The sequence below is a fragment of the Typopeltis vanoorti genome, chromosome 1 (assembly GCF_054136105.1).
Source record: "Typopeltis vanoorti isolate ZY-2024b chromosome 1, IOZ_Tvanoo_1.0, whole genome shotgun sequence".
Taxonomy (NCBI): Eukaryota; Metazoa; Arthropoda; class Arachnida; order Uropygi; family Thelyphonidae; genus Typopeltis; species Typopeltis vanoorti.
This window is the reverse complement of record NC_143549.1, coordinates 161,319,907-161,346,947: the sequence shown is the minus strand read 5'-3', so window position 1 is coordinate 161,346,947 and position 27,041 is coordinate 161,319,907. Positions and strand designations below refer to the sequence as shown.

Here is a 27,041-nt window from a genome sequence, read left to right as displayed (position 1 = left end):
TTGGAGAAAGAATTAGAGGAAACAAGTTTTGTCAAAACTGAAGATCCAGAAAAGAAATGGGAACAAGTTAAATATTTTATTACATCATCTTCATTATATCACACCTCCAGGGAGTCCAAAGATTCATCAAGGGAGGGCAGATACTCTACAACTCTTCGTCTTACTACTCCACCAACCTTCATCATCTAACACCAACGGCATGTACCGCAGCCTACCACCACTAATACTTTCACAGACAATCAAAAACATCCATGCCCATGGCAGGATTCGAACCCTCAGCCTACTGAGTGGTTAGTGTATCCACTCTCCAGCCAAAAGGCTGAGGGTTTGAATCCCGCCATGGGCATGGATGTTTTTGATTGTCTGTGAAAGTATTTTACCAGGCTGGCAAAGAGAAAATAAAGAAGTTTGCAGAAGAAGAAATTGGATACGTAAGAGCTAAAAAGAATATAAAAATCTTGGATAACTAATGAGATGATATCTCTAATGGAAGAGAGAAGAAAATGGAAAAATAAAGGCACTCCAGAAGGGAAAAATACAATATAAAACAATGAATGAGAAATTGACAAGGGAGGCAGAATATAAAAACCTTGGGTAACTAATGAGATGATTTCTCTAATGGAAGAAAGAAGAAAATGGAAAAATAAAGGCACTCCAGAAGGGTAAAATACAATATAAAATCCTGAAGGACAAATTGACATGGGAAGCAGAAAGAAGTAGAGAAGTTTGGCTTAAAAAACAATGTGAAGAAATGGAAAATTATGAGAGAGTGGGAAGGTATGATCTTTTGTACGAAAAGCAAGAAGCATGAATCCCACGAGAAATAGAATGAGCTGGAGGCATAGAAAATAAGAATGGGAAAATCATAACTGAAGAAGATAGAATCCTAATGAGATGGAAAGAATACACTGAAGATCTATATGACAAGGAAAATAGACCAAATGAGTTGCAATTAGAAGATATAAAGAAGGTAAATGAAGATAATTTGGGCCCTGAGATTTTGTAGAAATGGCCATTAAAGAACTAAAATGTGAAAAGGCAGAAGGAATAAATGAAATACCTGCAGAATTCCTGAAACAACTTCAGAAGAAAGGAACTGAAGAAATAACCAAAATAATAAATTTAATTTATAACAAAGGAGAATTAAAGATTTTATGACCTTAATATTTATACCTGTACCAAAGAAAGTAATGCAGTGAACTGCGAGGATTTTAGAACAATAAGCCTCATTTCCCATACATCAAAAATACTTATGAGAAAACATGGATAATTAAATCTAAGATGGAAGAATTTCCTGGGGAAGATCAGTTTGGTTTCAGGAAGCATAGGGGAACAAGGGATGAGATTGAACTGTTAAGAATAATAAGTGAAAGAAGTCTGGAAGTGAAAAAAGAAGTTAATATCTGTTTTATAGATTTTGAAAAAGCTTTTGACTTAGTAAAATGGGAGAAGATGGTGGAAGTAATGGAAAAGACTGGTATAGATTGAAAAGAGAAGGCTGATTATTTCACTACACACAGGACAAACTGCCACGGTGAGAGACATATATGGTACAACAGAACCAGGTATCGCTGGACGAAGAGTAAGACAAGGCTGTTCTGTTACCAATTTTGTTTAACATGTATTCTGAAGCAATGTTAAAAGAAGCACTGGAAAATTCAGAAGAAGGAATAAAGATTGGGGGTAGACACAGTGGTGAGCTATGGATTTTAACAAAGGGCTCGCATCATCGAGCAAAATAAGCCGTATTTCACACAAAAACTTTTATTAATACAGCTTGTGTACAAATTCCAATCAAAAAGTATAAGAGGAGAATCAACCTCTAAAGGCTATCATTTTTAAACAAATATTTCATGATCTAAACATGAAATATTTGCACATAATCAAGTGTGTTAATTTATCTTACACAAGAAAAACATTTTTTAACTATGAAAATATAATAAGAATGAAATCTTTTATAATCTTTTATAAAACATTTGATTGGCTACCAGAAAGGAGAAGGGTAAAGATAGTGCATGCACTTATTTTATTTTCAAACTTGGGCGCATTTGTAATAGAGGAGTTGAAACAATAATTGAAACAATAAAAAAAAAAATTTTTTTTTTTGAAAAAAATAAAAAAGTAAACAAGAATAACAAGGGGCTTGCAAATTAGAGAAAAATTTAACAAAGGGATCACACGAGCCCCTTATAGCTCACCACTGGGTAGACATATATTTGCAATATGATATGCAGATGACAAGGCATTATTATCAAATACTGAAACAGGACTACAACATCTGTTGAACAGATTACTGGAGACCTACCTGTATCAATTATGGAATGAAAATTAACATAAGAAAAACAAACGTAATGAAAGTAGCAAGGAAAGAGGCAAATATGAATATCAGAATAAACGGGGAAAAATAGAATCAAGTAAAGACATTTAAATAACTAAGAAGTGTGATTAGCAGTGATAGAAGATGTAAAAGTCACATAAAATCAAAGAATAGTGATGGTAAGACATGCCTTTAATAGAAAATGGAATTTATTCAGAAGTTAAATGGACAGAAACCTAAAGAAAAGACTAATAAATGGTTGTGTGGAGTGTTGCCCTCTATGCAACTGGAATTTGGACATTGAAGAAAGAAGAAGTTAAGATTTTAGAAAGCTTTGAGATGTGGATTTAGAGAAGGATGGAAAAAATCAAATGGACAGATAAAATAACTAATGAAGAGGTCTTAAAAAGGGTAAAAGAAGAAGAAAGAAATCTGTTAAAGAGGATGAAAAGAAGAAAGGGTAACTGATTCAGATATATTCTGAGAGGACATGGAATCATCAGAATGCCATCGAAGGAAAAACAGATGGAAAAAGACCCAGAGGAAGAGTAAGGAACACAATGCTAGATGACATGCTGGATGGAGACAGGTACACAACCTTGAAACAAAAGACTCAGAACAGAAGAGAGTGGAAGGAAAGTTTTTGCTACTAAGAAAAGAACCTGCTCTTTTGCAGAATATAGTGATTCAATAAATTAGAAATTTCTCTAAAAATAAAAAAATTCCTTTTCATTGTTTCAAAAAAGGCATTTGTATATTTTAAATTTGTAAAACTAAGATCTGCCTATGAGGTCAGATTCACATAAGTCAACAACTTTGCATTAGAGAAAAATAACAATCATGATTTCATTTTACACAAATTATGGACTCTACAACTGTGAAATTATAAATGAAATTATTTATAACAACTGTGTTATAAATAATTTCATTTCATTTCCCATCATTTCAGCCTCCATATTATTATTATTAATATTATTATTACCACGGGCTACTCCAGGAGTCCTTAGACTCATCGAGGGAGGCCCTAAACATCATGTTCACGCAGCTGTTCAACATTCTCACAGTATCTATCATACCTTGCCTTGAACTCGCTCACTGTCATACACCCACAACAGACTCTGGCAGCTTATTCGACTCATTTACCACTCTAAAAGTAAAGAACCCAGCTCTAACACCCCTGCTAACCACGCTCTTGCCCAGCTTCCATGGGTGTCCCCTAGTTCTCCCACCACCAGTCCTGATCTCAAAAATATCATCTGAATTAATCCTATAGAATCCTTTTAGCAATTTGAATGTCTCAATCATGTCTCCCCTTTTCCGCCTATCAACTAGTTTCTGCAACCCACAAATCTTCAACCTGTTCTCATATGGTTCATTCCATAGACCTGCTATCATCTTAGTCACTCGCCTCTGGATCCTCTCAACCTCCACCCCATCAAGAAGGAACTGAGGTGACCAAATCTGGGCACAGTAGTCGAGATGAGGTCTTATCAGGGCTCGGTACAGAGGTACAATAACTTGTTTTTCTCTGCTCGTCAAGGTATTTTTCAACAACCAAGTGAGTTGATGAGCTGATTTAGCTACTTTCGCAATGTGCCCCCTAAACTTCATCTCCCTATCCACCAACACTCCCAAGTCCCTGGCTTCATCAATCTCTTGGAGTACAGTTCCACCAATGTGGTATACTGCTGCTAATCTTTTCACTCCGAAATGCATAACCTTACATTTTGTCACATTAAATTGACATCCATTCTCCTTAGTCCAGAACTCCAATCTATCTAAGTCATCTTGCAAGACTTTGACATCTTCTGCATTCACTATCGCCCTACCCAACTTTGCATCATCAGCGAACAAATGAACTGTCCCACTTAGACCCTTCCCTATATCGTTAATGAACAGATTAAACAGCAGTGGTCCAAGAACAGAACCCTGTGGCACACCACTAGTCACAGGCCGTTTTTTGGACTCTACTCCTGAATAAACTACTCTTTGATATCTCTCCATCAACCACCCAGCTATCCATCTCATCAACCCTATATCCATTCCCATATGTTGTAGTTTACGGATTAGAATTCCATGTGGTATCCTGTCAAACGCCTTTGCCAGGTCCAGCAGTATCACTGTAAACCCATTTCCCTTATCTAGTTCAGCCGTCACCTTGTTATAAAACTTGAGCAAGTTACTGAGGCATGATCTACCTTCACAAAGCCATGCTGTCCTCTGTACAGTATCTCATTTTCATAATCCATTCCTGTATTTTTCCCTTGACTACTTTCTCCAAGACCTTGACAACGACTCCTGATATGCTGATCAGTCGATAATTTGCAACCATAGTCTTGGATCCTCCTTTATGCAGTGAAACTATTTTCCCCTCTTTCCACGCCTTCGGGACTAAGCCAGACCTGAGACTCAGATTAAACAACATGGTCAAGAGCACTGATAATTCATTAGCCGCTTCATGCAAGACCCGTGCCGGCATACCATCCAATCCCACAGATGTATTCACATTAAGGTTCTGTAATAGACTATTCACCACCACTTCATTCATCACAATTCCCATATAAACTAATGGTTCCTTCATTTTTTCAACGTCACCACCTGGATGATATACTTTTGCAAAGTGCGCGCTCAGTAACTCCACTATATCGACTGGTTCAGTGAACTCTTTACCATCGTCATTCCTTAAAATCATTTTGCCATGTACAGTTTTTTCCTTGCTTGCAGCATATTGAAAGAACTGTTTGGGATTCTCTTTTGCTTGCATAGCTAGTTTCCTTTCATAATCGGCTTTTGCTGTTTTTACCACACTCGTTACCCTTCTGGCCTGTACTTTATACCGTTCGTGTGCCTGCAGGTCACCCCTTTCTTTAAATTCCCTCCATAGTTGTTTCTTTTTTTGCAGCTCAAGCTTAATGGTGTTATTCATCCATTTAACCCCTCCTTGTTTCACTATTCGGACCTTAGGTATACAATCAGCCATAACCTCCTGTAAATGCTCTTTGATCACTTCCCATGCTCTATCGACGTCCAGCCCTTGCAGTTGTACATGCCATGGCACTGATCCAAGCAATCTCCTAAGCTTGTCATACTTGCCAGCATGGTAATTCCACATATACCCTGTCTTAATCACAAATTTCACACCTTTAGCCACCTCCCAGGTCAAGACCTTATGATCACTCTCACCAATAGGTGGCAACATGGTCATATTCATTACAGTCAAATTCTCAGATACTATTACCAGGTCAAGCACTCTCACACCCCTAGTATTTTCAATTACATGCTGTCTCAGATAGTTATCCCTTAATAATTGAATAAAATCCATCTCCTTCCCCACGTGTCCTCTCCTCCTTCCAATCAATGTTACCATAGTTGAAATCCCCGATAATAATTACCCTCCTTCCACTCATTTCATCAATTTGTTTATGCATACCATCTCCACCATCTATTCCATCACCTGGTCTATAGCAGCACCCAACTGTATATTTTATTCTGCCAGTATCAATCTCACACCAAATAGCCTCAAATGAGCTCCTTTCACTATCCTGCAATACTTCAATTCTCCTTAGCTGCAGTTCATCAGCTATCATCAATAACACCCCTCCCCCAATTTTATTCTCTCTGTCCCTCCTAAACATACTATAACCTACACATTCTATCCCACTAACTATATCATCTTCTGTCAGCCATGTTTCACTAATGCCAATAACCTGTGGCCAGGAAGAGCCAATCAAGGCCAAAAATTCTTCCTTCTTGTTCCTAATACTCCTGGCATTAGTATACATGAATTGCAGTGTTCCCTTTGTCCCATCCCTATCTTGATGCGTTATTCTAAATATCCCATTCCCATTTTTTGTCCTTATTGCTGGCTCAGGTACATTATATATATTTTTACACTCAACTGTCTCACTGATGTCTGGATATCCACTTCCCCCCCCTCCTTGGTAGTTCTAGTTTCCCTGGTTCTGCACATCCATTTTCACTTCATTCAGCAACACTTTTTCCAGTCTCCGCACACCAAGTCCATTCAAATGCAGGCCATCCATCTTGTATAAGTCCTTTCGCCCATCAAACTCATTCCACACGTCCACAAATTCCACACCACACCGTCCGCATAACCTGCGCATAATATCATTTGCGATTATGGCCCTCCTTCTAAACTCCTCCCTGTCATACCGCGGTAATAGACTCACCATTCTAACTCTGTCACTCTTTTCTTTCACTACCTTTAACAATACTTTCAAGTCCTCTCTCATAAAAAATTTATCACCTTTCAATTCATTCGTACCAGCCACAATTGTTATTTCTTTCACCCTCTGTTTTTGCACTCTAATGCTCTCACTTACATCCTTAAATTTCGCACCCAGTAAGTACGATTTAGTTACACTCCCATCTATTACTCCTCTTAATAACGAGTCACCATACAACACTCTCTCCTTCATTTCGGAAACTCGCCCACGCTGTTTATTTACGTTAGCCGAATCACTCTGGAAAGAGTTTTGCAGGTGCTCTAATTGCCGCTGCGCATCTTGTATCACTGCGCGCAGCCTAGCGATCTCACTTCCTACAAATAATTCCTCATTTTTTTTATCATTCAAACCATTTTCTCTTTCTGTATAATTGCTCTCGCTCTTTCTTAGATCACCGCTCACAGTGCCATCTTGTACACTGCAATTCCCTATCGATCCACTATTTTCACTCGCATTCTGGCTTTCTTCAACCATAACTGTCTCACAACCTGACACATACTTCGACTCCTCACTTTGCATACACTTTCTACACATTCTCCCACCACTATCACTTTCAATCCATACTCCAGCCTCATTCGGGAATGCATACATTCCACACACATCACATTGGACAAATTCTCTCACATTGTAGTTTTTGAACAATGGCGTCGTATTTTTGGATGCCATTATCTTACGTCGCATTGGCGCCATATTCAAATATATGAAACGTATCGTTAAAGACTAAATTAATTTACGGAATTTACACCAAAATCACACAGACACAACAAGCTACCAAATTTAGACAATATTACGTTATGATTTTTAACATATATTCTAATTTCCATTCAAAATTGTACTTAGCTTTCGGGAGCTCCCTGAAAACACGACCGTTCCCCTGGCCCTCTAGCGGCGAATCTAATATTAAAGTCATCATCTGGAGTATACACATAAACATACAGAGACAAGCTAGATTACATTTCACACAATATGCTGAAGAGACAATGAATTGACCAACAGTTATTTATTGGCCTGACCTCTAGTGAAAATAAAATAAAATAACAATAAATAGATGAAATAAAATAAAATAACAATAAATAGATGAAATAAAATAAAATAACTACATCAAAGCTATATTCTATTTAGGACAATATCAGAGAAACAGTCTTTCATATAGATATTTTGTTACAGTAAAAATGATGTCCTAATTTAACATGACAATTCCTATATTAGATTTAAGATCCCGGATTGCCTATGGTCCTATTTATAATTAACTCTTAGGGAGAAGGTAGATCATCCCCCCCTCCTATATTATATATATATATATACATACAGTGGTGCCTTGGTTAACAATGGCTTCAGATAATGACGTACTTGGTTAACGACGAGTGGCTGTAAGAAAAAAATCTCTTGGTTAACAACACAGGCTTTGGTTAACGACCCTCAATTATATGAACCTCTATCCGATCTAAAAAACCGGAATTTTCCGATCACACTCAGCCACCTGCAGAAAGACATTGTCAAACAGAGAACAGCCATGCAGCATAGCTGTGTAGCTCAGATATGTTTGACCCATCATAGCCAGTTGTTTATATTTTCCGTTTATTGTTTCTTTTCTTGAAGTGTACTGTGCTTTATTTTAAAATTTGTGGTTATAAATACGTTTTATGATGAAAATGAGTATTTAAGCATTTATTTTTTATGTGTTGGTTCATATAGACAATAAATCTTTTTGAGCAAATGGAAAATCTATTATTAATTTGGATCAAAGAAAGAGAAATGGTGGGTGATACTACATCTCAAAATGCAATCTGTCAGAAAGCTAAACAGATTTATCAAGATTTGAAAAAGAAGACTTCGGAATCAAGTTCTGAGGTAGATGATGATGATTTCAAAGGTAGCAGAGGTTGGTTTGACAATTTAAAAAAAGAACAGGAATTCATAGTGTGGTCTTGGACACGGAGAGGCAGCTAGTGCTGACAAAGCAGCAGCAGATAAATTTGTCAATAGCTTTACAAGAATTATAGAAGATGGATAATACCTACCTCAACATCTTCAATTGTGATGAGACTGGGTTATTTTGGAAGAAAATGCCCAACAGGACATTTATCACAAAAGAAGAAAAAACACTTCCTGGGCATAAACAAATGAATGATAGGTTAACTTTGCTTTTAGCAGGAAATGCAAGTGGAAACTGCAAGGTAAAACCAATGTTAATCTACCACTCAGAGAATCTCTAAGCATTCAAAAAGTTCAATGTCTCTAAATCCAATCTCGGTGTTTTGGGGAAGTCTAACAGCAAAGCCTGGGTCACAAGAATAGAATTTAGAGACTGGATTCGCAAAGAGTTTGGATCAACTGTCAAAGCCTATCTTGACCAAAACAATCTGCCTCTAAAAGCCGTTTTAACCTTGGAAAACGCACCTGGCCATCCAACAGGCATGAAGAGCTACCAGAGGAATTAGATTTTATCGAGGCGATTTTTCTTCCTCCCAAGACTACTCTCTGATTCAACCTATGGATCAGCCGATAATTGCAAATTTTATAAAACTTTACACAAGGGCACTTTTTACCAGGTGCTTTGAAATGTGTGAGGCAACCAACATAACCCTAAGAAAATTTTGGAAGGAAGAATTCAACATTGTCATAGCAATTAAGCTAATTGTAAAGGCTTGACAAGAAGTAACAAGGAAATGTCACAAAGCAGCATGGAGGAAACTATGTCCTTCCTTTGGTGATGAAGAAACTTCAGATGAAGGACACAAATTGGTAAAGGATATTGTGGCAACTGCTCATGATCTTAACTTGGAAGTAGAGGAAGAAGATGTTGAAGAATTATTGGAGATGCATGACCGAGAACTGACTACTGACAAGCTAAAAGAACTTTTCAAGCAGTAATGCAAAGAAAAGGAAATTTCATATGAAGATGAGGATGGAGAGAAAGAACAAATTATGACTGCTGAAATCAAAAATGTCTTGGCAAAGTGGGAGGAAGTTCAAAATGTTGCTATGAAATGGAATCTAAACAAATCTGAGTTTATCAGGACTGCACATCTATTTAATGAACAGTCTATGCAGTTTTTCAAAAACATTTTAAAAAAGAGGCAGAGGCAAACAACCCTAGACATGTGTTTTACCGGTCCATTTGTCAAAAAAAATCCGAAGTGAGCCAATTGTCCTTCTGGTGAAGATTGATAATTAAAAAACTGTTTTCATGAACAATTCATTTTATTAATGTTAATTTTTTGTAGCAAATTACTGTATAATAAATAAATGATATTTACCATTATTATTATGATTACAGCTATTTTGCCTGCTTCAGTTTAGGAGTACCCATGTTTAAATGTCATTGGCTTTTTACTCATGGATTCTTAGGGCATTATGAGTGTAGATGTACTAAAAAGTATATGTAGCCTACGGAATAGAAGATTGCACATACATTTTTTCTGGGTGTTGTGGCTTTTCCTCAGTCTGCGATGTCGAAAACTGCAGAGTGTGTGGGGGGGGGTAGGCAGTTTGGTAGAATAAGTTAGAAAAACCCGGGTTTTTTTCGTAACATATAGAAACATATACTTTTATATAGGGTGGGGAAAAAATGAAAGGGTTAATTTTTTTAAAATAGGGAGGGGGAAGGGGAAAGGTGGTTGACGGGGTGTGGACCGTTTCGACTATTCGTGGTCGTCATCTGAACACATTGGGAAAGTGGAAGCTATGTCAGGTCGGGTGAGTGCTTCTGCTTTAGAGGTGTTTGTGTTGTCTCCTATTGGTCGGGGTTGTGACCTCAATTTTATGTTGTGAAGCTTCCAAACCTCGGAGATTATGTAGGGCCTGTGTACGTTGATAGAGTTCGCGTCACACTTTATAGCTATTGTTTCCGATATTCTGAGCATTGTTTCGTTGTCTTGTCTGTCTATTATGATGGCCTTGTCTATCTGCGAGGTGTGTTTTTGTTCAAGGGCGTGAACAGCTATTTCCGTTTTTCCTGTGTTTTGTATACGATTTTTCTTTTTGATGTTGCGTTTTTTAGTGTTTAAATGTTCTGGAATAGGGATGTTTAAACACATTTAAAAAACCAGAACATTTAAACACTAAAATACGCAACATCAAAAAGAAAAATCGTATACAAAACACAGGAAAAACGGAAATAGCTGTTCACGCCCTTGAACAAAAACACACCCCGCAGATAGACAAGGCCATCATAATAGACAGACAAGACAACGAAACAATGCTCAGAATATCGGAAACAATAGCTATAAAGTGTGACGCGAACTCTATCAACGTACACAGGCCCTACATAATCTCCGAGGTTTGGAAGCTTCACAACATAAAATTGAGGTCACAACCCCGACCAATAGGAGACAACACAAACACCTCTAAAGCAGAAGCACTCACCCGACCTGACATAGCTTCCACTTTCCCAATGTGTTCAGATGACGACCACGAATAGTCGAAACGGTCCACACCCCATCAACCACCTTTCCTCTTCCCCCTCCCTATTTTAAAAAAATTAACCCTTTCATTTTTTCCCGACCCTATATAAAAGTATATGTTTCTATATGTTACGAAAAAAACCCGGGTTTTTCTAACTTATTCTACCAAACTGCCTACCCCCCCCACACACACACACTCTGCAGTTTTCGACATCGCAGACTGAGGAAAAGCCACAACACTCAGAAAAAAGGTATGTGCAATCTTCTATTCCTTAGGCTACATATACTTTTTAGTACATCTACACTCATAATGCCCTAAGAATCCATGAGTAAATAGCCAATGACATTTAAACAGGGGTACTCCTAAACTGAAGCAGGCAAAATAGCTGTAATCATAATAGTTTATAAAGAGGAGTAACATGGGAGTTTCCCAGAAATAATATACATGATATTTACCATATTTTTATGACATTTTAAATGAGTTTTATCTGCATTTTTAATATGTGCTATGGTTGTAGGGATGAGCCAGAACAAATAAATCGATTTACAATTAAATCTTATGGGGAAATTGCACCTTAGATAATGACGGTAATCCTGGAACGGATTACCGTTCATTAACCAAGGCACCACTCTATATATACATATATACAGTAAAATCCCGTTTTTACGTTTTCCTGTCATTTACGTCATTTTCTGTTGGTCCCGTCTCAAGGCCTATTCTCATGATGTATTGTTTTCCCGCCATTAACAACTTGATTTAGACGTTATTTTCCGTGATTTGCATTTTTTTTCTCGTTGGCAATACTGATTTTCGAATCGATTTCAGCGGAAATCTGAGCATTTCTGTTCTCAGGTGGCGTCGTTTTCAGCTGTAGTTTTGCTTCCGCCATCATGGTGACTTGCGCAAATGAAGCACTATAGTGATGAGCGATACCGTAATTTTTCAATCACAGTACGAATTGATATTGCAGAATTTCTGCAACGTAATTTAGCATGTGAAAGTTGCGTTGGCAGATTATCCATGTGAGTAACATGGAGAAAAAAAGACATAAAATGTATTCGGTAGAAGAAAAGAGGGCAAATCTGTGACGTGTAAATTGGCATGCTGAACACGTGTGCATTTAGCATAAGATCTTGGACTCTCCGTGTCCACTTTGAACACGATGGTAAAAAAAACAGGTCAGGCATTGAACTCAATGCAAAGCAATCTGGTGCCAAGTCAAACAAAAAAAAAAAAAAAAAAAATTAAAGATTTTTTCATCATCATCATCAAATTCCTGCCATGTACCCTCAAGGGGTGTACAGGATATGACAGTACTACATGAAAAAATTACATCATTACTAACTTCCTATCTACAATTTTCCTCCAAATCAGTCTGTTACTTGTCAAGACTCCAACATTATCAGATCTTATATTTCTATCGTCAAAGGCACTTTGTACCGTATCAATCCACCTATATCTTGGTCTTCCTCTGGGTCGTTTTCCTGCCAACCTGGCAGAGAACACTTGTTTTGCTAATCTTTCCTCTCCCATTCTATTTAAGTGACCATACCACCTGAGATTAGCTCTGCTAACGCATTCCTGGATGCTGACAATGTCAAGTTCTTTCCTAATATCCTCGTTTTTAATATGATATTGCCATTGATGCCATCTGTTCACGCCTCTGATCTTTCTCAGGACTCTCATATCTGTGGTTTCTAGTCTTTGGTCAAGTGTTTTACTTCTGACCCAGCTCTCAGATCCATAAGTTAAAATTGGTTTGAACACTGTCTTGTATACAGCTAATTTAGTGTTCCGACTAATTTCTTTCTTATTCCATATGAATTTATTCAATTGACTTCCCACGATACCAGCTTTGTTGATTCTGTTGTCTATTTCTATATTTAGTTTACCATCTTCAGTAAAAATTGTGCCTAAGTAGCTGAAATGTTTTACTTGTTCCACAGGTTCTCCATTCACACCACAGTTGACATTTTCAATGATTCTGCCTATTTTCATTGTCTTTGTCTTTTTATTACTGACCTTCATACCATATCTATTACAACAGCTATTCAATTTAGTCAGAGAATCTTGCAGACTTGTAGCGGATTTATTTAGAAGTATAACATCATCCGCATATAGCAAAGAGCTGACATTAACATCTCCAATTTTGATATCAGGTTTAATACCACATTCCTTCATAATGTGATCCATATAGATAATGAATAACAGAGGGGATAATGTACATCCTTGTCTCACACCAGATTTAACATTAAACCATCTTCCTGTACTTCCTTCAATTCTAACTGCTGACTCACAACTCAAATAATGACTAAGTATTGCTTGATATAATGCCCCATTGACACCATATAACTGCAGCGTATTGAATAGCTTCTCTCTTGGCACCTTGTCATATGCCTTTTCCAGATCGACAAAACTTAAATACAGATCTTTGTTATATTCCCATGCTTTCTCGACTATTTGTCGTAAAGTGAAGATCTGATCCTGACAGCCTCTATTTGGCCTGAATCCAGCTTGTTCTTCACCAAGCTTTTCTTCCACAATTCTTCTCAAACGTTTCTCAAGTATACTTGCATAGATCTTGCCAGGAACACTCAGTAGGGAAATACCTCTGTAATTCTCACATTCAGTTTTATTTCCCTTTTTATATATGGGTACTATGAGAGCTCTACTCCAATCATCGGGAATTCGTCCCTCTGTCCAGGCTTTCTGAACTATGCAGTGTAGCCACTGTAAGACTCTTATACCACCATACTTCAGCATTTCTGGTCGAATATCATCTACTCCTGCTGCCTTTCCACATTTCAAGCCTTTGATGGCTTTTTCGACTTCAAGTATGGATATGTATTCCTGACTGCATGCCTGGTCAGTGTTTTTTATCACTGTGCTGTCATCACTGCTTGTTTCATTTAGCAGTTTTTCAAAGTAATTACTCCATACTTCAAGGATATCTTTTTCTCCTGTTTTCATTTCACCTTTATCATCTCTAATTCCTTTTGCTTAAGGGTCAAAGCTGTATAACTGAGAGGAGACCTCCACATAGCCTTTAAAGGAATGCGGAGAACCGACCAGGGCTTCTGACCTAATGTCCAATCCTCACCTTCTCGTGGTGCACCCTGTTGGGTATCTACTTTGATACTGAACGAACGAGGATGGGCTGGCAAATTGGGATTTAGCCGACCAAATTGTATTCTTATTGGTTAAACCAAAATAAAAAATGATGGTACAACATGACAAAATTTCATGCCGGCTGGGGCGTCGCCCGGTTAAACAAGGCCCCCGTTGTTTTCGCCAGGGAACCAGGGCGAACAGCGAAAAGTCAGCTACTGGAACAAATCTGAAAACAAACCCCAACTCAACATCACCAGAGTTAAAGATCGGTACTATCAACGTAAGAAGCCTGAATGGCAAAGAAATGGAGTTAGCTGAGGAATTAGATAAGTACCAGATCGACATAATAGGGGTGACTGAAAACAAAAAAGACCAAAACTGGTGAGATCTTTCTGAGCAATAAATACAAAATGTTATATTCAGGCAATAACAATCAAGGAAAAGAAGGAGTAGCCATAGTATTCAACACAAAATAAGAGGCTAATCTTCTTGAATGGCAGTCAGTCTCAAGTAGAGTAATGTGGGCAAATATGAGAATGGGGAACTGGACAATGAGACTTATTTGTGCCTATGGTCCCACAGAAGGTTCTACTAAGGTAGAAGTGGAGGAATTTTTTGAGGCTTTAGAAAAAGCAACTGACACAATGAAAAAGGAAAAGTTGGTCCTTATAGGGGATCTAAATAGCAGAGTAGGAAATGATTGTGAGACATACAAAAATATTTTGGGAAAATTTGGAGAAAAGAGCAAAGCTAATAATAATGGCAAATATCTGTTGGATTTCTGCTCAGGACATGGACTGGTTATTACTAACACCATGTTCCAACATAAAAATGTGCACAAATTCACATGGAGAGAAGAGGCTAGGAATAAGAAAAGTCTCATTGACTATGTTATTGTTGATAGTGATGTTTTCTCCCTGGTGCAGGACACCAGAGTGTACAGAGGATTTGAAATTGGAAGTGATCACTATTTAGTCTTGAGCAGGATAAAATTGAATTTCATATTGAAAAGAATAACATGTAAGAAAGTTTTAAAGCGAATAAAAGTTGAGCAGCTCTCAGATGTAAACTGTAGACTAAAATACAGAAATATTATTGAAAAGAAAATGAAAGAGTTTGAGAACAGGAATCAAACCTTGGAGATTCAGTGGCAAACTCTGAAAGAAACATTGATTGATTCTGCCAGAGAGGCATGTTGTGAGGTTGTGTGCAAAGATAAAAAAATCAGAACTCCCTGGTGGACACAGGAAGTTAAAGAGGCAGTGAAGAAAAAGAAGAAAGCATATCAAAAGTTCCTGGCAAATAAGTCAGCTTTTACTCTTACAGAATACAGAGACAAATGTAAGAAAGCTAAACAGTGTGTAAAACTAGCTAAACAAAAGTCATGGGAGGACTTTGGCAAGAATATAGAAAATAAATATCAAGAAGGTGGCAAAATATTCTGGAGGTTGTTGAAGAAGCTTGGGAATGGAGGAAAGAGTGCTGTAAAAGGAATTAGAGATGATAAAGGTGAAATGAAAACAGGAGAAAAAGATATCCTTGAAGTATGGAGTAATTACTTTGAAAAACTGCTAAATGAAACAAGCAGTGATGACAGCACAGTGATAAAAAACACTGACCAGGCATGCAGTCAGGAATACATATCCATACTTGATGTAGAAAAAGCCATCAAAGGCTTGAAATGTGGAAAGGCAGCAGGAGTAGATGATATTCGACCAGAAATGCTGAAGTATGGTGGTATAAGAGTCTTACAGTGGCTGCACTGCATAGTTCAGAAAGCCTGGACAGAGGGACGAATTCCCGATGATTGGAGTAGAGCTCTCATAGTACCCATATATAAAAAGGGAAATAAAACTGAATGTGAGAATTACAGAGGTATTTCCCTACTGAGTGTTCCTGGCAAGATCTATGCAAGTATACTTGAGAAACGGTTGAGAAGAATTGTGGAAGAAAAGCTTGGTGAAGAACAAGCTGGATTCAGGCCAAACAGAGGTTGTCAGGATCAAATCTTCACTTTACGACAAATAGTCGAGAAAGCATGGGAATATAACAAAGATCTGTATTTAAGTTTTGTCGATTTGGAAAAGGCACATGACAAGGTGCCAAGAGAGAAGCTATTCAATACGCTGCTGTTATATGGTGTCAATAGGGCATTATATCAAGCAATACTTAGTCTTTATTTGAGTTGTGAGTCAGCAGTTAGAATTGAAAGAAGTACAGGAAGATGGTTTAATGTTAAATCTGGTGTGAGACAAGGATGTACATTATCCCCTCTGTTATTCATTATCTATATGGATCACATTATGAAGGAATGTGGTATTAAACCTGATATCAAAATTGGAGATTTTAATGTCAGCTCTTTGCTTTATGCGGATGATGTTATACTTCTAAATAAATCCGCTACAAGTCTGCAAGATTCTCTGACTAAATTGAATAGCTGTTGTAATAGATATGGTATGAAGGTCAGCAATAAAAAGACAAAGACAATGAAAATAGGCAGAATCATTGAAAATGTCAACTGTGTTGTGAATGGAGAACCTGTGGAACAAGTAAAACATTTCAGCTACTTAGGCACAATTTTTACTGAAGATGGTAAACTAAATATAGAAATAGACAACAGAATCAGCAAAGCTGGTATCGTGGGAAGTCAATTGAATAAATTCATATGGAATAAGAAAGAAATTAGTCGGAACACTAAATTAGCTGTATACAAGACTGTGTTCAAACCAATTTTAACTTATGGATCTGAGAGCTGGGTCAGAAGTAAAACACTTGACCAAAGACTAGAGACCGCAGATATGAGAGTCCTGAGAAAGATTAGAGGCGTGAACAAATGGCATCAATGGCAATATCATATTAAAAATGAGGATATTAGGAAAGAACTTGACATTGTCAGCATCCAGGAATGCGTTAGCAGAGCTAATCTCAGATGGTATGGTCACTTAAATAGAATGAGAGAGGAAAGATTAGCAAAACAAGTGTTCTCTGCCAGGTTGGCAGGAAAACGACCCAGAGGAAGACCAAGATATAGGTGGATTGATACGGTACAAAGTGCCTTAGACGATAGAAATATAAGATCTGATAATGTTGGAGTCTTGACAAGTAACAGACTGATTTGGAGGAAAATTGTAGATAGGAAGTTAGTAATGATGTAATTTTTTCATGTAGTACTGTCATATCCTGTACACCCCTTGAGGGTACATGGCAGGAATTTGATGATGATGATGATGAATTCCTTTTACAGCACTCTTTCCTCCATTCCTAAGCTTCTTCAACAACCTCCAGAATATTTTGCCACCTTCTTGATATTTATTTTCTATATTCTTGCCAAAGTCCTCCCATGACTTTTGTTTAGCTAGTTTTACACACTGTTTAGCTTTCTTACATTTGTCTCTGTATTCTGTAAGAGTAAAAGCTGACTTATTTGACAGGAACTTTTGATATGCTTTCTTCTTTTCCTTCACTGCCTCTTTAACTTCCTGTGTCCACCAGGGAGTTCTGATTTTTTTATCCTTGCACACAACCTCACCACATGCCTCTCTGGCAGAATCAATCAATGTTTCCTTCAGAGTTTGCCATTGAATCTCCAAGGTTTGATTCCTGTTCTCAAACACTTTCATTTTCTTTTCAATAATATTTCTGTATTTTAGTCTACAGTTCACATCTGAGAGCTGCTCAACTTTTATTCGCTTTAAAACTTTCTTACATGTTATTCTTTTTAATATGAAATTCAATTTTATCCTGCTCAAGACTAAATAGTGATCACTTCCAATTTCAAATCCTCTGTACACTCTGGTGTCCTGCACCAGGGAGAAAACATCACTATCAACAATAACATAGTCAATGAGACTTTTCTTATTCCTAGCCTCTTCTCTCCATGTGAATTTGTGCACATTTTTATGTTGGAACATGGTGTTAGTAATAACCAGTCCATGTCCTGAGCAGAAATCCAACAGATATTTGCCATTATTATTAGCTTTGCTCTTTTCTCCAAATTTTCCCAAAATATTTTTGTATGTCTCACAATCATTTCCTACTCTGCTGTTTAGATCCCCAACAAGGACCAACTTTTCCTTTTTCATTGTGTCAGTTGCTTTTTCTAAAGCCTCAAAAAATTCCTCCACTTCTACCTTAGTAGAACCTTCTGTGGGACCATAGGCACAAATAAGTCTCATTGTCCAGTTCCCCATTCTCATATTTGCCCAAATTACTCTACTTGAGACTGACTGCCATTCAAGAAGATTAGCCTCGTATTTTGTGTTGAATACTATGGCTACTCCTTCTTTTCCTTGATTGTCATTGCCTGAATATAACATTTTGTATTTATTGCTCAGAAAGATCTCACCAGTTTTGGTCTTTTTTGTTTCAGTCACCCCTATTATGTCGATCTGGTACTTATCTAATTCCTCAGCTAGCTCCATTTCTTTGCCATTCAGGCTTCTTACTTTGATAGTACCGATCTTTAACTCTGGTGATGTTGAGTTGGGGTTTGTTTTCAGATTTGTTCCAGTAGCCGACTTTTCGCTGTTCGCCCTGGTTCCCTGGCGAAAACAACGGGGGCCTTGTTTAACCGGGCGACGCCCCAGCCGGCATGAAATTTTGTCATGTTGTACCATCATTTTTTTATTTTGGTTTATCCAATAAGAATACAATTTGGTCGGCTAAATCCCAAATTGCCAGCCCATCCTCGTTCGTTCAGTATCAAAGTAGATACCCAACAGGGTGCACCACGAGAAGGTGAGGATTGGACATTAGGTCAGAAGCCCTGGTCGGTTCTCCGCATTCCTTTAAAGGCTATGTGGAGGTCTCCTCTCAGTTATACAGCTTTGACCCTTAAGCACCCCTTAAAGATTTTTTAAATAGATAAATGTAAGTACACTGTAAATTCATTTATTTTCAGTTATTAAATTTTGTAATCTAGTATGTAGACTCACATACTAGCAGAAAGTCATCTTTTAGCCTTTTTTTAATGTTTTTTTTACATTTCCTGCTATTTGCACTTTTTTCCGTCAGTCCCCTGAAAAGTGTAAAAAGGGGATTTTACTGTATATATTAAAAATATAATTATATTAATCCTCTATTTATCTATTATCTATTTATATTAATCCTCTTATATATTAAAAACATTTTAATATATAAGAGGATTAATATTCTTCTATTACAGGCCAAATTCCATTGCGATATCACAGTAATCTTTGTGCATGTACTACATTCTGGTGATTTTGTGTGGCAAAATGCTTTCTACCTACAAAAAGAAAGCATCACCATTTGCTCACCACTATCTCCCCCACCCCCCAATTGCTAACTTTCACATGGAACATGTTGTGCAACGTGCCTAGAGCCTGGCTTAGATCTGTTGACAATGTTTTCGCTATCAGTCCCCATGGCTGCCAGACAGACACTTTCCTCAGCCACCTAAACATAAACACATACAATTCACAATTCAGATTGAAAAGCAGAACACACTTCCATTTCTAGGTACACATGTCACATGTCTTCCTTCTGGCAGTCTTTCTTTCCCTGTTTACCGGAAACAACACATACTGGCCAAAATATACACACTCCTACCACCACCACCCAACACAAAAAACTAGGAGTCATTAATACACTAAAAAACAAGGCTTTGGAGATTTGTTCCAATGAACAAGTGCTTCAAGATGAATTAAAAGTTATCAGATATCTTCCTAAAAAATGGTCAGTCAAAATACTAGCAACAAAATTTATACAAGACCTCACTTAAAAACAAAAATAAACTAGGGATATCAAAGAAAATAAACAGAATACTACAGAAATACAACCTTAAAATAAGCTTACTCAACTCATCCAAGGATCCACTCCCACCGCTGGCCCACCCTAGAGTACACCGTATTCACTGCACCTGTAATTTGCCCTATACAGGGGAAACAGGATGCACAATTCCAATTAAAAAAAAAAGGAACATAAATGACACATTAAATATAATAACTATGTTTAAGCTGGTCTTTCTGATCATGCCCTGAACATGTTACACAGAACTGACTGGAAATGCATCTGTTGTTTACATCACACGAAAACATGGTATGAACTAAATTTAAGGAAGACTGTGAGATTCTTATCAACCACCCTAATCTTAACAATAATGATGGTCTAAAAATCCCAAGAATATATAAGGCACATATTCTACTCACTTAACTTTCTTTCTCCCTACGAGTTAATTATAAAATAGGACCATAGGTAATCCAGGATCTTAAATCTAATATAGCAATTCTCATGTTAAATTAGGACATCATTTTTACTGTAACAAAACTATCTATATGAAATAGACTGTTTCTCTGATATTGTCCTAAACAGAATACAGCTTTGATGTAGTTATTTTATTTCATCTATTTATTGCAATTTTATTTTATTTTCACTTGAGGTCAGGGCAGTAAAATCACCATTGATTTTACTCTTCATTCTCTCTTCAGCATACTGTGTGAAATGTGATTTAGCTTATCTCTCTCTGTGTGTATGGGTGTGTGTGTGTGTGTGTATATATATATATATATATATGTGTGTGTGTGTGTGTGTATACTCCAGATGATGACCTTCAGGAAATTAAAATAATTAATTATAACATGGTTGTAGAGTCCACAATTTGTATAAAATGAATGCTGACCACCGTGTAACACTAAAGAAGAGGATAACAATCATGATTTCACACATCAATGAAATACATCCAATATCATGAGAGTTATGAGGATATGGAAGCATTATCTTAAAATCAGATTATACTAAAATGATAATACTTATGTGTTAACTCACCAATTCATCATTAATAGTCACTGAATCATAATATTTTTTGTTGTTTTTAATTTCAGCAGGTTGACCAACCCAAACTAATGTTGCCTATAAAATGTAGAGATAAAAGAAAAAAAATAATAATAATAATAATTAAAGGAATTTAGGAAATTTAATTAATTTATGATCAAATGTTAAAATAAAGCACAAGTTTTAAAATTTCCCTACCATGGTCTGATAAATTATGTTAATTGACATTATGGATAATCATTGGTGTTTGGTAACAATTAAAATTTGGAGACTTACAAACATATGACATAAATATCTCTAATGTTCTGCAACTAAGGTTATGTGTCCCAAATATTATGTCAATTCATAATATGTACTCTCCAGTTGTTTTATCAGTTGTCCAAGATTTAAAAAAACTGAGTTTCTGCAAGGAAATATCTGCTAGATCACTCCAAAAAATTTTATTTCATTCGAAAAGCCATCATAAAGGTTTCCTAAGTCCTATTATAATTATATGAGACTCAAACCCAGGTCTATTCAACAGAATGGATATTATCAAGTTGCCTCTGTGACTGTGGCATGGAAGCATCATGTGACATGTTGCAGCACAGACAAGCATTGATTAATATTATGACTGCTCGCCCATTCCCTCCATAACAACAAGCTTGAAACAAATAATGACGGATGGGGTTTAGCCAAGAAAACTGATAAATTTTGTGACTATGCAAATAAAAGAAGTCAACATCATCAAATTCCTGCCATGTACCCTCCAGGGGTTTACAGGATATGAGAGTACTACATGAAAAATTTATATCATTACTAACTTTCAATCTACAATTTTCCTCCAAATCAGTCTGTTACTTGCCAAGACTAAAATATTATCAGATCTTATATTTCTATTGTCTAACACACTTTGTACAGTATCAATCCACCCATATCTTGGTCTTCCTCTGGTGTTTTTCCTGCCAACCTTGCAGAAAACACCTGTTTTGCTAATCTTTCCTCGCCCATTCTATTTAAGGACCTGTGATTTAACCACCTGTGATTAGCTCTGCTAGTGCAATTCTGGATGCTGACAATGTCAACTTCTTCCTAATATCCTCATTTTTAATATGATATTGCCATTGATGCCATCTGCTCATGCCTCTAATCTTTCTCAGGACTCTCATATCTGCGGTCTCTAGTGTTTTACTTCTGACAAAGCTCTCAGATCCGTAAGTTAAAATCGGTTTGAACACTGTCTTGTATACAGCGAATTTAGTATTCCGACTAATTTCTCTCTTATTCCATATGAATTTATTCAATTGATTTCCTACCATACCAGCTTTGTTGATTCTGTTGTCTATTTCCATATTTAATTTACCATCTTCACTAAAAATCGTGTCTAAGTAGCAGAAATGTTTTACTTGTTCCACAGGTTCCCCATTCAAAACGCAGTTGACATTTTCAACGATTCTACCTATTTTCATTGTCTTTGTCTTTTTAATGCTGACCTTCATACCATATCTATTAGAACAATTATTCAATTTACTCAGGATATCTTGCAAACTTGTAGCGGATTTACTTAAAAGTATAACATCATCCGCATAAAGCAAAGCGCTGACATTAACATCTCCAATTTTGATATCATGTTTAATACAACTTTCCTTCATAATGTGATCCATATAGATAATGAATAACAAAGGGAATAATGTACATTTTTGTCTAACACCAGAATTAATACTAAACCATCTTCCTGTACCTCCTTCAATTCTAACTGCTGACTTACAACTCAAATAAAAACGAAGTATTGCTTGATATAATGCCCCATTGACACCATATAACTGCAGCGTATTAAACAGCTTCTCTCTTGAGCATCTTGTCATATGCCTTTTCCAGATCAACAAAAGTTAAATACAGATCTTTGTTATATTCCTATGCTTTCTCAACTATTTGTCGTAAAGTTAAGATCTGATCCTGACCGCCTCTATTTGGCCTGAATCCAGCTTGTTTTTCACCAAGCTTTTCTTCCACAATTCTTCTCAACCGTTTCTCAAGTATGCTTGCATAGATCTTGCCAGGAACACTCAGTAGGGAAATACCTCTGTAATTCTCACATTCAGTTTTATTTCTCTTTTTATATATGGGTATTATGACATCGGGAATTCGTCCCTCTGTCCAGGCCTTTTGAACTGTGCAGACACAGTAAGACTTTTATACCACCATACTTGAGCATTTCTGGTCGAATATCATCTACTCCTGCTGCTTTTCCACATTTCAAGCCTTTGGTGGCATTTTCTCCTTCAAGTATGGGTATGTATTCCTGACTGAATGCCTGTTGAGTGTTTTTTTACCACTAGGCTATCACTGCTTGTTTCATCTAGCAATTTTTGTAATTACTCCATACTTCAAGGATATCTTTTTCTCCTGTTTTCATGTCACCTTTATCATCTCTAACTCCTTTTACAGCACTCTTTTGTCCATTTCTAAGCTTCTTCAACAACCTCCAGAATATCTTAACACCGTCTTGATATTTATTTTGCCAAAGTCCTCCTTGCATTCTTGCATTTGTCTCTGTATTCTCCAAGAGCACAAGCTGACTTATTTGCCAGGAACTTTTGATATGCTTTCTTCTTTTAACCTTCCTACCGGCTAGGACGTCTATAGACGTCCAACTAAATCTGGATAAGATTCAGCCCACCTGTTTAAAGAACCTGGATAAGAAGTGCAATTTGGCTGTCATGTCCATTAGAAGGTGTGATAAACCCTCACGCTGAAGAGAAAGGTTAATCGGATTATCTCCCGTTCGTAGCTGCCTCTCAGTTGCCTATAACAAGAAACGGACTTTCTTGTTCCATGCTGGTGAACTGGATTTTAGTTATATATGATAGACTAAAAATAGAGAAATTATTTATATTTTTGTTTTCTCTTTTTATTGTACAATACAATTTTAATTTCTGGACAAAATAAAGGTCTTGCATAATTTCTTCACTTAACCAATTTAATGTTTTATTTTTTTGCGCTAATTTTTTTCTAATCGCTACTAGACAAAAGATTTTTCTTTGTTCTCGAAGAAATTAATTCACGATAATTATTTGGAATATTCTTTTAAAAAAAGAAAAGAAAACCGGCTGCCGACGTTCCAGGTTATAATAATTTTATTTTTGTACAAAACTATCGAAATCGAATAATACTTAACAGATTTCCTTTAATGACACGCTTGAGCAACTTTGCTTTATAGAGAATAACATGAAATTCTTTAATCATATTACTAAATTTTTTCTTCATGTTGTATAGTAATCTGTACTTTCACTTTCTTGGTTTCCTTGTATAATTGGTCATTACAAAATGAAATTAACAGTTATGATTTAAATTTATATTTTCTGCATAATTCCGATATTTTATTCACCAATTTTTAAAGTAAGCGATACATTTGCTTATTTTTATCATTCAAAATATGTATATCAAATGTGAAATTTCATTTCCATATTTTTACAATAGAATTGAACTTTATTTCGCCTTTGATAGTTTAACCCCCCCCCCCCCCGTTGCATTACTATCACACACCCGAAAAGTGTTATGAAACATAGGTACAGTTTTTATTTAATTCGTTATTTTTCTCTAGTAATTGTTCCACATAACTTTAATTTTTCGATACTGAAACTATGTGGTGATTATTATAAATTAGCAAATTATAAATCAGACAATATACATATTTCCTGATTATTATAAATCATGAAATTATGTGATATTCGGATACAGGTGAAATTAATATTTAAAATCACTGTCATCCTTCAAATGCAATATCAGAATAAAGAAAGTGAAAAACCCGAAGTTTCGAAATACATTTCGAAAGCCCGCTCTCGAAATGTATTGGTCTACAGACTGGATTCTGAACACGCCAATGTTTCTTGATGTTATGACTGAAAAACAATTCAGTCTCATCATGAAGTATTTGCATTTTCAGAATAATGAAGAATACGATCAGGCAACACATCCTTGCCCAGTCCTCAACAAAATTTATGATTTTCTGATGAAAATCCGTCAAAAATGTAGATCACTCTACATTCCTGAGAGAGACTTGAATATCGATGAAAGCCTTATGCCATTCAAAGGTGGACTGAAATGTAAGCAGTATATTCCCAAAAAGAAAGCGAAGTATGGAGAAAATTTTTTATTCTTTGCGAATCGGAAAGTGGATATCTTTGGGATTTCAAACCTTATACGGGAAAGCAAACTGTAATCGAGCACGATAAATATTCGGATCTCCCCTTGTCGATGCGTGCAGTAATGCAGTTACTAGACCCTTTACTGGGGAAAGGTTACTGCATTATAATGGATAATTACTATATATGTGTCCTGAACTCGCTGATTTGCTTTTACAGCATCTTACAGATAGTTATGGTACTGTAAATGCAAAAAGGCGAGATATGCCTCCAGATCTGGCTTCAGGAAAGCTATCGAAGGGGGAAATCCGAACTTATCAGCGAGGGAAAGTCTTTGCACTACGTTGGAAAGACAAAAAAGATATTTTTCTGCTATCTTCCCTGCACAATCCATCAGCGGAATCCGTGGAGAAGCATGGTTTGAAGAAAGAAAAACCCATTGCTGTGTGTGCATACAACGACACTATGGGTTGAGTCGACAGGTGCGATCAGCAGCTATCATTCTACTCTGTAATGAGGAAACAGCATAAAAAATATTACAAAAAAGTGTTTGGACATGTTATTTGAATTTTGTTATTTGGAACAGTTTCCTCCTGTACAAGAAAAAATGTTTGTCTACCATAACATATCTAGAATACAGAATAGAAATTGCGAAAGCATTGCTGCATGCACATGCACCTTCTTCAGCAAGCAGAAAAACAGGAAATCCTGTCAGACATCTGAGGTTGAACGCTGCTAACTCCAACCATTATCCCGAAAATCTACCACCAACGGCTAATAAAAAAAAAACCTCCACGCAAATATTATGTATGTAATAAAAAAAAATATCAGAAAGGAAACAAAAATCTGGTGCCCTGAGTGTAAAACTGCTTTGTGTGTTTACCCTTGCTTCAAGGTGTTCCACGCTGTTCAAGAATTTTAAATTCTGAACAGTATGAAATAAAAAATGTTTGTTTTCAAGGCCATCAAAACAAATATTGATAGAGGGATACCCGAATGCACTGTTTCCTTTTCATCTTGAAGGCTAATTTTTAAGTTCTTTTTATGACACAGAGAAACTGGAAAGAGTATTCCAGGTAAAGTATTTCATCAAAACAATAAAAAATAATGAAATAAAATCTGCCCTATATATATATAAAATGATAAGCTTTTTTATGTCATGTTTATCGAAACGTTTTGAAACTCAGGGGCTACCCTGAGTGTCGAGTCTTCAAAATTCGAGTCATCAGAATTCAGGGGCTAAACCCCCTTTCGAGTTATCACAATTGAAGGAGAACTGGTCTACCATACCGGAACACGGGGGGTTGGGCATAGCCCCCCTAGTTAATAAATGAAATATATAAATAATAACGGGAACATTTTCACCTTGCCAACACTCAACATTGATGTGATATGGGTTCCAAATTTCTTGTTTCGGAGATATATATATATATATATATATATTACAAAGTTTTGTAATAAAAATTTCTGCTACAATGAAGTTTGGCAGAATCAACAATATTATTGCCACCTTATTTCTGTTTCTCGTGTGGGAGAAAAACGGTAAAATGTCACTCTTATAATTATATGAGATGTTATAATGGCAAAAATAGTAAGAAAAAAGTCATTTGCAGTTTCTCTTCAAAACACAAAGAAAGAACATTGTAAATTCAGCCAGTGGAAAAGAAAATACTACATATTTTTCTCCTGTTATCTGATTTTTTTTCTTATAGTTCAAAGAAGAAATCACTGCATATAACATGAAGTCTGCAGGAGGGAAAAAAATCTGAAAATTGGTTACATTATAACGAATAGAGAAATCATGTCAGAAAAATTATTCACGTATGATTCTAATCTCAGCAGACATAACATTTTCTTCTAGATTAGATATCTAAAGTAACTGAACCTTTGCTACTATTTTACACTAAAACGAATGGGTATGTTCCCCAAGTGATTTACGTTTGTAACAGCTGTCTTGCGAACGATTTATGAAATAAATTATCTGAAATATCCGCAGATTGCTTAGGTCTATATCCCCCCCCCCCAAAAAAAAGAAGATTATGAAAC

The 27,041-nt window shown here is 36.4% G+C and overlaps 1 protein-coding gene across 2 annotated transcripts in view; it reads right to left on the bottom strand.

Annotated features, from left to right (window-relative positions):
• Nucleotides 1-27,041, bottom strand: part of LOC150110586 (DNA (cytosine-5)-methyltransferase PliMCI-like) — a 678,915-nt gene that overhangs the window by 338,148 nt on the left and 313,726 nt on the right. For both annotated transcript variants that reach the window (XM_090399829.1, XM_090399828.1), the window contains exon 16: nt 20,866-20,949. In XM_090399829.1, the coding sequence (XP_090255955.1) occupies nt 20,866-20,949 (84 nt within the window). The remainder of the gene's footprint in view (nt 1-20,865; nt 20,950-27,041) is intronic.